We start from the raw sequence: 11,781 nt of genomic DNA, 5'->3' as shown, positions 1-11,781 counted from the left end.
GAGGATATAAGATTGGAAGCCGCATAGAAGAACCTGTGTCAGCACTCAAGGACAGGCCTCGGTGCACATCAGGCTGTCCAGGCTGAGGTATACAGGGGAGCCACCTGCATGTCCAGTCCTCCAGAGGTGGAAGACTGATCAATACACAGATATTGTTCATCTCCCCAGTTTCTCCCCTGTTTCCATTTTCCTGAGTTCATATTCAAGGAGTTTTGGTGACATTAGCCCAACTGGGGAAGGTATTCAGCTGGAACATGGCCACGCCCCACGTGTTAATGGCAATGTTGATGGTTATGACTCCAACAAAGTTCAGAATGAATCCAGCTTTGGCCTGGAACAACCACAAAAACAATACAACATAAACTAAATTAGATTTGGACCCAAGGCAATTCAGTGTTTTGTCAACATCCTATCAGAGTAGGTCTTATACCAATCTAATAATATTAATACCAATTTGTCGAGATACTGAGGCATGTATACATTGAATTTTGCTGCTCAGTATTGTATTATTATTATTATTATTCAGGATATTGTGTGTGTGCAAATAGATGATAATGATTAGATATAAGGATTAATATAAGCTGCTTATCCGGATATGGATATAAAACTGGATATGAGCCTTTATCCAAAACACTGTGTGCACGTCAACACACTCACTTACAGGGTCTCTATCTTTTCTGAAAGATCTTACCATGTCCATGACTTTAAGGTTGCCGTAAGAGAAGGCGATGGCGTTGGGTGGAGTGGCTACAGGTAGCATGAAAGCCAGTGAGGCAGAGATGGTGCAGGGAAACATGACGTACAGTGGGTGTATCTTGATGGCGGTGGCCTGGTTAAAAAATCAACAGCAAGCACAGCAAGCAACTGTCTTTGATCTCAAGCAATAAAATGTTTTGTTTTTACACAAATATACAAATGCTTTCATAGATAACATATCATCAGACTGAAAAACCATGAAATAGATGCTGAATAGATGTGATTTGACTTTCCTGCCAGAAATGATAAACAGCTAAAAGGCAGACAGGATTTTTATCTAAGTACGGCCTTGTTTTTCCAGGATTGTACAGTTTTATGTACTGGATATCTATGAAATTGAGAGAGTCAAAAAAATAGTTTCACATTTTGGGAAATACAGTAATTAGTTTTCTTGCCTTGGATGAGAAGAGAGAAGAGAAGAACTCTCATATCTGTGGGTTAAGTATGTGTCTAAAGCCAGGGGTGATTATCTTAGCTTAGCATAAAGACTGGAAGGGGGGGCAGCTAGCCTGGCTAGCCTTCCAACACCTCTAAAGCTCAATAATTAACACATTGTATCTCATTTGTCTAACCTGTACACAAACAGAAATGTAAAAAAAAGAATACTATGTTCTGTCTCACCATGGAGGCCAGTATTGGGAGGAAGAGAGTGGTGGTGGCAGTGTTGCTGGAACATTCTGTGAACATGGCCACCAGCAGACACAGCAGGATGGAGATGGCAAAAGGAGGGATGCTCTGCAGCGGTATGAGGCTTTCTCCCAGCCACAAAGAAAGCCCAGATTTCTTATGCAGGGTGGGAAAACACACATCAGCGTCCAAACATTTACAGAAAGGATTATCTTCAGAAAAATATGGACTTGTTGATCAACTGCATTACCTCACTTCCGTGGGCCAATGCAAAACCTCCTCCCAGAAGCAAAAGGATGTTCCAAGGCATCTTTTCATGGACGATGTCCCAACTAAGAAGAGGTGAAGGAGCTTCAGCAGGGGCCCCTGTTAGAACAAGGAGACAGAAGAAGAAAAGCTGAAATCTTTAGAGCTGACAGTTTATTTTCAGCTATAGGTTAGGACAGTCATAAATAATGATAAATCTAACCTAACTGTAGAAAAGTCTAGCTTTTATTGTCTACAGATAAGATGCTTTGACCATAAATGCGCTCTGTAAAGATAAAACTAAATGTGATAAACTGGTCAGCCATCTAAATCATAATTAAAATGCAGTGTTGTAACTGGATTTGTCCTGTTAAACTAACTTTTCTCTTTTCCAAGGTGACAAATGGACTTCGGCACCTCAAAGTCTGCGTCATTCCTTTTAAACTGCGAGAGTGTTAATCATTGTGTCACTCCTCTGTGTACAAAACACACTGCTTTTCCACTTTTTGAGGAGTACCAAAGACCTTGTTGCTTATAGGCAGGAGCAGGACACGCTTAACTTAAGTTACCATGGGAGGAAAAATATTCATTGATACAAAAGTAATTTATCTCAGGAAACAGCACAGCATGAACTGTTGCACAGGCTTGACCTTGGTGCTATCAGGCTACAACTCAGGAAGGAGTTGGGATAACGTTTACTAGAAAGCACTGAATCAGCGAGATGAGTTGTCAAGGGCAGTAAAAGTTGTTGACTGTATCTTTGTTATAGTGCACAGATAGAGAGGACAGACGTGGTTCTAAAACTGCACTCCTATCAGAATCAGAATCAGAAATACTTTATTGATCCCTGGGGGGAAATTGTACAGTACCAGTGCTCCCATTCAAGAGTAGAAAGTAGCATAATTTAGAACTAAAAGTATGTACAAAATATAAAAATAAGAAATAGAAAATAAAAAATATACACATTTACAGTATTTAGGTAATGTAGTAAAAAATATATACAATAACAATGTATATGTATACATACATATATGTATGTATGTATTGCACTGAAGTGTATGACTATATATGTATTGCACTTAAACACTTAAGAATAAATAGTGAGGTAGTATATGATGTGTGACAGACTTTGTGTGACAGACTTGCTGCAAAAACAAAAAAAGTGGTGCAACAGTGAGTAAACACTTTGCACTGCGCTTTCCAGATGTACGCAGATGGAGCCTTAAGGTTCCTGCCTTCTTGCTTCAATTTATATGGTCTTATTCCTCTTAAAACATGTTGATTTATGTATTTTTCATCCCAATATCATTGACGTTGCTCAACAAACGACAGCATGAACATGAAATTAGAGATATACTACTCAAAATGGGCACCACGGTCTTACATGAGTTTTAAGACAGCAAGCCCTTTTATGATCCTCAAAAGATGCACAGTTATACCAATGAACCTGTTGCACACACGAAGTGATCAGAAACGTGCCAGCTGACCTACCGTCCTCAGACTTGCCGCAGCATCTGGGCAAATTGGACGGGATGCAGAAGAAGAGAGCTGACATTAATATGGCCACGGTGCCGTCTGTGACGTACCTGATGAGAAAACACATTCAAAATATCTGCATTTCATGTATTAACAGTAATAAAATAGACAGAGGATTACAGGATTGGGTCATCAATTCAAATGTCTGACACTGGACCATTCAAAGATAAAACAGCTACAGACACTCAGCACCATGGAGACCAAAGTTAACAGTAGACCCTTCCTTATTTTCTCCTCCTAGGCTGAGTCAGTCCCTGACTAAGGAGTTTTGAAAAGCTGTGTGACAAACAAGTCTTTGTACTCACGGTTTGTCTTTGTTGAAGAGCACAGTGGCCCAGCCGGGTATGAACCCAGGCTCCCTGGTAAACCACAGAAGAACCAGCAACGTGAAGATAATCAGCACACAGCTCTCAGCGAAGCTCATGCTGCCCAACTTCTTGTACTCATCTTTGATTACCTGGTATGCCTCCCTGTCACCATCTCTCTTTGTGCCACAACCAAAGGACTTTCTCAAGCTGTGATAAAAACAAATTGAAAGAAAATGACTGTTTTCATCATGTGGATGCTTTGTTAGTAATAATAAAATATCAGAACAGAGAATGACTCCAGTCCATGAAACTTACTTGAAGCCCAAAAACATGAACTGCAGCCACAACCAAGACAGGGCAAGCATTAGCAGCATGTTGGGGAATGAGAAGCCAAACCAGCTTGCAAAGTTGATTACGCCGCCATTTTTTGGGAAGAGTCTGTTGATGATACAAGGAAAACACTGAGATCAGAAAACGGCATGACTTGGCTGAACTCTGAACTCTTGGCTGAACTCCTTGAGAGGAGCACGTCTACGAGGGCTTAGATAAGAATTATTTGGTTTTATAATTTTTAATCATTATCAGTTAGTAGTTTACATGTTCTCAGTAGTTTCATTGCTGAATTTACTTGGCATGGTTTAAAAATGGAGAGCACTTGGCAACTACAAGAGTGATCTTACACATTTTAAATCCAAGTTATAGTAATCCAGTAAACCACCTATGTGGAAGTGAAAATATTAGTTATGACTCAGACTGTTCACTGTAAATGTCCATTAACCTTAAAAGTTGTGAGTGAGATTTGGGTTAGGGTTAACCCTAACCCTAACCCTGTTCTGTACCTTGGATTAGCCTACCTGCCAGCCCCTCTTTGGCTTTGTTTGCCTGATTTAACTGACCTCCTGGTTTTGAATCTAACCAGAAAACTAAACTTTCCTTGCACTCTGTCTGTCTCATTGTTGTGCTTTTGGGTTCACATCTGCCAGTACCAGCAAACGTTACACTAGTGGAGAGTCGCACGTTAACTTACATGGGAACGTGTTCCAGAGTCTTATGGTTTCAACGCCATGTTTATCATATAGGCTACACATATTGCCTACCTGCAAGTTACCTGTTAAAATACACCTACATGTGCCTACTTGTTTGGAAAAGCGTTTCCAAGATATGGCTTTCCTCCCAGATCTCAGTATAGGCACGAACTTGCATTGTACTGTTCTTGGAATACAGAGCCACACCATAACAGCTTTCTGTGCCTGGTTGGCTGCCTGGCAGTGGACTGCACTGCGCCTGCACTTTGCTCAACACAGCAAAAAGCCATTTGAGGCGCAGGCCTCAGACAAATGTGTATAAAATCCCTGCTCTTAGGGTGCAGACCAGAGAAGTGCTGATACAACAAGTAAAATGTTATCAAAACCATTAAGAATGTTGTCAAAAACCCTACTGTAGTTGTGAATGAACAGAATTTCGATGGAAAGAAGTCAATCTGGCCCATCAGGCTAAGAGTGAAGAGGATGATATAATCAGGGATGTGGGTCTTTGTGAGTCTAGGTCTGAATTCAACAGAATTTTGTGATTCTCTTTACAAAACTCCAGGACCAGAAGATGAATCTGCATCCAAGAAACCTGCCCATATGTATGGGCTGTGTGTGTGTGTTTATTTGCATATTTGCAGGTCATACTCATCAATCTGGCCTTTCAGGATGACATTGGGCGTGGTCCCAGTGAGGGTGGCCGTCCCACCGATGCTCGCAGCGTAACAAACACTCAGGCTCATGCCTTTTGTCAGCTTCATATATCTCTGCTCCCTCTTCAGTCTGCGCTGCTCGGCCTCTGGACTCCTGTCACAAACGTCTGGGGGGAGAGAGCTCAGACCGTCAGCATTGACAACATCTTGATTTTGAAGTGTCTTGTATGTAACTTGTGCTTGGTCTTCCACGTTTCTTGTAATTGTGACGACAAAGATGCATTGTTTGACACATATCTTCATTAAGGCAGCAGCTCGTTTTTTGCTGACATCTTGAGTGACTCAACCAAAACTGCTTGACAAATAAAAAATGTATAAACTTTCCGTAAGATTAAGATTTGTATTTTAAACCTCATACACATCACAGCAAGAATACATTTGGCCTGTACTGTGGCACTTTTATTCCTCTACTTCTACATTCTGTTTAACCTTTAATATTATTGTTTTAACCAGGCCGTTACGTCAAAGGCAAAGATAAAAAACTTACTTGAAGTGACATCATTTTCCTTCATGTCCTTCATGTCTTTGCTGTCATCATCTTGATCTGCATCTCCGAAACACCATTAGAACAACAGTAAATAATAGCAACCAAAAAGTAAAAAAAAAAAAGACGGTCTCACACACACACCCATGTTGATGCTCCTGTCCTTTAGTTTTAGCTCCTTGTCGTTGCTTTCTTTGGTGTCACCCATCTCGAATGCCTGGTTTTCCTGACCGTCCTTTACAGCAGTCACGCCATAATCCCTCTCTTCAGCATTGGCCTCTGTGTCACACAGCTGCTGCAGCACAGCGTTGGCGATGGGCAGCATCATGGCTGTGGAGGCCGTGTTACTGATCCACATGGACAGAAAGGCTGTGGTGCTCATGAAACCTATCATCAGGCTGGAGAGGACGCAAGACAAAATGATCAGATGGAAAGTTGAAGAAAGTTTGTGGACACTTGAACATCACACCCACATGTGATCGTTGAACATCTCATTCTGAAACCATGAGCATTAATATGTTGCTATAGCAGCCTCCACTCTTCTGGGGTGGCTTTCAGGGGTGTCCACATACTTTATATTGTGGCTGCAGTATTTATATCTAGGTATGTAAAGAATAAAGTTTCTTACAGAGACGGCTTCACCCCCACAATAAGCAGAACTTGAAGGGCGATCCTCCTGTGCAGGTTCCAGTGCTCGACAGCGATGGCCACCAGCAGCCCACCAATAAAGAGCATGTTGGAGTCTTTCAGGTACTGGATACAAACCTGGACAGGGAAAGAAAAAGGCTCCAAATAGGTTCATGTTGGAACGTAAAACTGACTCCTTGATCCTTGGAAAGAGGCAAAAGACCCTGTGAAACCAATTCCAAGAAGTGACAAATTAAAACGAGTTGGAAATGATACCTCGCCTGATTCCATGATGCCCATCATGGGGAAGAGAATGACAGGCAGCAGGGCAGTCACAGCCAGAGGGATACACTCTGTACACCAGTACAGTGCCATGAGGATTATTACGTAGCCACATTTTGCCTGCTGTAATGACAAGACAAGGACAAGGTGTTGTTTAACATGCTTAATACACATAATATAAAGGGAACTACAACACACCAGAAACATCTTTACCTTGGCTAACCTACTACAGCTCAGTTAGCCTTGTTTACTATTCTCTGACAACTGTAGTGATCAGTTTGAGTAAATGTTTTCATAACTAGAAAAGGCGCCATTTTCTGAAATGTATGTGTGATCACTGCTGACATTTTACAGTTTTTCTGAAGCCAGTAGTTACTGTTTAATTTAGCACTAATGTCCTCCTAATAGCTTGTAATTAAGGGTAAACACCCAAATAACTTCTGCTTGATTCATTTTCTTGACAAAAGTCAAAGAATAAGGAAAATATATTACATTTAATGATACTTCACTGTGTTTGATTGTTTTTTGCTGTATGTTCTATTTATATTCATGAACTTTGTTAAGTTAGGTGCTATACAAAGGAAGTGTATCATTATTTGTTATTGTTTTCTGTGTTCACAGTGTTTTATTATTCTGTACAAAAAGGGAAGAGCTGAACAAGAACAATCAAAGAACCAAAAAATGTTCATCTCCATTAAAATGTACATGAATTGTGACGAGCTGAAAGGGAACAGAGATTGTGGTCTTTGATTTAATGGGACTGATTGAGCCCCAATTTATCATAGTCAAAGATTACATGGTACAAAGGGTCACTGGATCATCCGGATACAGTACTACTGCAACTCTGTCTGTCTTTCTCAAATATACTTTGTGGATTGAGTAGATTCTCATTTGATTCTAAACACCAAGTATAATCATTTTCTAAGTGAAATTGTATAAATACAACCTCCCCAGTGAATTGCATGTTAGTATGTATTAGAAAATACTGTATAATACTATATACTATAATACTATACAACTCTGTTGCTGGTGTTCGTTTGGGAAGCTGCACCACAGTCAAATCATAAAATATTGAGGTTCCTAATGGGCCTCTACTCTTCTCACGCCTGACTCCTCAGTGACATTTTCAATCACTTTCATTACTACAGTCATGGACAGAAAAAAGCCCTTATTTGCCTCATTAATAAAGTATTTCTGATTTCTGATTAACTTCTTAACATTTCTTATGCCTCTGCATGTCTTATATAATTTCAGTATGTGTTCTTATTGCAATACACATTAATAAAACTATTGTATAACTAAAAACTGTCTCATATCTAATGGCCTTGAAGGACTCTGATGGACTCTGGATTTGGAGAATCTACAGTACTGAGAGACTTCACTGCTCATGAAGTGATAGAACTTGTCTGTAGTAAATCTAGACCTGAGTGGTGCTATGTCGGGCATCTATGGTATTCATGTATTAGCCATAATGAGCACTGTGCTTGAGGTAGTTCATAACTGATTCTTGGCATCAAAACAAAAGCCAAAGGGCAAAGATCAGATATCATAAAACTCCTATCGTCAGATCTGTTCTTTAATATTTGACCTGTGGCTATATGTTTGGGTAAAGGGAGGGACGGACTTGTCATCTAATCAAAGTCAGATCAGACAACAGATAGAACGCTTAACTCTTTTATTTTCTAATTTATTTTTTGTGGCATTTCTGCTTTATTTGATAGGACAGTAGAGAGAGACAGGAAATGCAGGATGACATGAAGCAAAGGGCCTGAGCTGGATTTGAACATGTGATAAGGACTCAGCCTTGATGTGGTTTGCACTCTACCAGGTGGGCTACATGTGCAGTGAGTGTGACCTGGGGACACCACATGTAACACACCTTGTCTAGAAATGTTTCAGCTCTCACTTGTCATGCACCTACATGAGAAGATTAATGGGTGTTGGAAGAGATCTGTGCTCTTCAAACAAATCTACCATCCCATATCAAGATAATTTAACTAAACAAAAATAGCAATAATACTAAAGCACAAGTCATTTTGCGTACTCCATCTCCAGGAAGGCTTCCAAATCAGTAGCTCTACAGATGATACACAAGCCAACCCTAATTCAGCAGGTCTGGTGTCTAAAATATGTCTCCTACGGCAGAAATACACACATACACATGTTCATTTTCTTACCGAGGTCGGGCTGATCAGCGGCAGAGGCAGAAGTAAAAGAGGTGTCAGGACTATCACAATGTAATTCCTATACCTCCACAGCCATGTAAGGAATCCAGCCATGATCCACCAGGTGTGATGGACATCCAAAGTATGGAGGAGTCAGAGGGAAGAAAATAATTAGTGACACCACCGTACTATCTAAAAGATACTAACAGGCAAAGCCCCAGTATATATAGCAGTGTATACAATATGTCACCCTGAAAAAAAGATTAAAAATTAACTTTAGAGTAAGGGGCCTGCATGTACAGGGTGTGCTTCCATGTGTTTAAAAGGGATAGATAAGATGAGCAACCAGGAGCAATAATCTACAGAAAGATGCATTTTTTTTATCTTGACTGAAGATATGACAGCTGTTTTGTCTGTGTCAGCTGTAAAGGATAAACTAGTATTACCGCCCCGCGGTTGTATCCCTCCACCAACTAGTCAAGTCGCAGTCTACATCCATGCCTGTCCAGACTCATATAATGCATGTGGTGTATATTTGGAAGGAACTGAATATAAGGTATAAAGTGTATTTTTGGCTAAATGGAAGTTATCATTATATGGATGATAGATATGTATGATCCCAGTGAATATACATTGTTGAACTGATTAATGGATTACTATAGATGTATTGGCTGAACAGGTACTCATGTACTTGATTAAAGATTGATTCTAATAGAGAATACCTAAACAAAATGCGGTGTTTTTGTTTTCTCCTGGCATTTTTAGATGCAAAGCCTTTCTGTGAGCTGTAGGTGAATCTCACTCACTCACAGGATCATGATTAGCAAGGTGCGCTCCAATACGTTGTTGATTCCAATGACGCTCAAAATTCAGAATGAGACAGGAAGTGAAAGGCAGAATGGACGAGATGGAGGAAAGCCCTACTGTGCGAGTTATTGTTCATTCATTGTCATCCCAGTCAACATGTGTATGAAATCTGGAATCACCCAATTAATTCTTAAATTATGGCTAAAAACCTAGTTTGAGGTCACGATGACCTTTGACCTTTGAGTCAAAAGTGTCACCTTTTCAGTGTCTGACCAAATGTGAAATATGGTCATAATCTCCCCTCCTGAGGTACAGTGTTGAATAATGGCCAAAAATGTTTTCCCAGGACATTATCATGTCACAGTAAAACTGGTGAAACACAGTGAAAAATGTCATCACTTCATCATTGTATCCCATTAAGCCTCTGTGTGAGATTTTTGTCACAATTACCACATCAGTTCTTGAGTTATAGCTACTCTCTTTCCCACCTATTGGAAGTTGATGTAGTGGTGGGAAGAATAAGGCTTAATTACTGGTTGTCAAAAGTGAGCAAGACACAATGGACAATTTCCTGAAATAGCATGTCGTGTCTTAAGATGTTTAACGCCAAAATAAACTAAATAAAATCATCCTGAATACACCTGATAGGAACTACAAAGTGATAAGTGTGTTGTCCATGTCTCATAGAAGGAGTAGCAAAGGGCAATCTGTAAAAGTTCCATTAGATAACAAGGTTAAACCCTCGTAAATAAGTCTTGTGGGCGTAACTTACGAAAAACCAATGTTGTGATTCTTAGGAAAAGACACACAAAGACCAAAATGCAGACAAACCAGATCATCATCCTCCTCCTCCTGTGTGTGTGGGTACGGGTGCGTGTGTGTGGGTGTGGGTGTGTGTGTGTGTGTGTGTGTGTGTGTGTGTGTGTGTGGGTGTGGGTGTGTGTGTGTGTGTATAAAGTGAAAAGGTGGAAATGTTTTGCAGGAGAGTGATGATTGATGTTTTATTGCTTGAGGCAACCCTAAGTTTGAGTTTGTATGTAGTCACGGTCAAAGACAGTTACTGGGAAAAATACTTTCAGAGTTAAAATAAAGTATACAAGTAAACCATTGGTCATTAAAGTTTTGACTTCTATATTTGTACATAATTCTCGAATAGACTAAAAAAAAAGGAAATAAATGAGGAAAAAAAAGGATTTTAAAAAGGGCTCACCAGTGTTACAAAATGCTTTTAAAGATAAAATAATTTACAAAAATAATAATAATAATGTAATAAGAAGAGTGTGTACTTGGGTGGGATCATGGGTGTTGTGTTTAAGGTTGAAGTATGGGTCAGAGGATCAGAAAGTTATGATATAAATAAAGAACAAGAAGTTATTTGTGAATGAGTCTATACCTATACATGCCACACAAACTTTTCTGATGGATAATTTATTTGCACTCCTTTAGACTCAACATTTTTCATTTTGTGACCTTGGAATAAAAAGCCTTATTTGCTTTTTTCCCCCACTTTCCTGTCAGCCAAAATGATCAAAGGCCAGTTCTTACAGATTATAGTTCAAGCATAACATAAGGTACATTATAAACCAATAAAACAACTAGCCATCAATCTCCATGCTCCAGGGATCAAGTCATAAATACGTTCAGAAAACAATATGTAAAAATACATTTTATTTTAAAATATTGCATGTTTAATGATTAATATCAGTTTGTAGCAGGACTGTTGAGGATGTTGTGCAAATTTTCGTTTTTAGAAGCTGGGGGAAGTTGACACTGAGTTAAAGACACTTGGTGTAAATATAACGTGGATTACTTTTAGGACAACGGTCATACCTTAATGTTAATAAATTAATTATTAATTGAGGTGGCCAGTTGATATAGTATAGCGTTACATCAGTTAGTCTTGTAGTTCACCTCTTCGTCCACACGGGGTTGCCAAGTTCCCGCTTTAATGTGCACCAGTCTCGCTTCCTTTATTTAGCTGAGCTGGTAGATAAGTTACCTTCGAGCTCGTTTTATTTCACCCAACAGAAACACCAGCTCCGTAAACAAACTAGCGTTAGCATGATAAGCTAGTCAGCTGCGGTGTTACAGAAAGGAGTGGAGAGCACGTTAATGTTTCGCTTGTGTTGAGATATTATGAATACTAAAGTAGTAAGTTAGTAACGTCAGTACAGTTAATGTTTACAGTGAAGTCGGTTCGAC

General features: G+C 39.7%; 1 protein-coding gene across 1 annotated transcript; it reads right to left on the bottom strand.

Annotated features, from left to right (window-relative positions):
• Positions 1 to 202: 202 nt before the first annotated feature.
• Positions 203 to 8,886, bottom strand: LOC139284977 (solute carrier family 13 member 2-like). The gene is made up of 12 exons (XM_070905381.1): positions 8,785 to 8,886; positions 6,602 to 6,730; positions 6,327 to 6,463; positions 5,903 to 6,096; positions 5,150 to 5,321; positions 3,789 to 3,911; positions 3,471 to 3,680; positions 3,121 to 3,215; positions 1,634 to 1,749; positions 1,378 to 1,539; positions 692 to 829; positions 203 to 331 (listed from the first exon to the last, which is right to left on the bottom strand). The coding sequence occupies exons 1-12, from the start codon at positions 8,884 to 8,886 to the stop codon at positions 203 to 205; spliced, it is 1,707 nt and encodes a 568-aa protein (XP_070761482.1).
• Between the last annotated feature and the right edge of the window lie 2,895 nt (positions 8,887 to 11,781).

This window comes from Enoplosus armatus, chromosome 5 (assembly GCF_043641665.1).
Source record: "Enoplosus armatus isolate fEnoArm2 chromosome 5, fEnoArm2.hap1, whole genome shotgun sequence".
Lineage (NCBI taxonomy): Eukaryota > Metazoa > Chordata > Actinopteri > Centrarchiformes > Enoplosidae > Enoplosus > Enoplosus armatus.
Note: the sequence above shows the minus strand (reverse complement) of the source record. Positions and strands in the feature narration are given on the sequence as shown.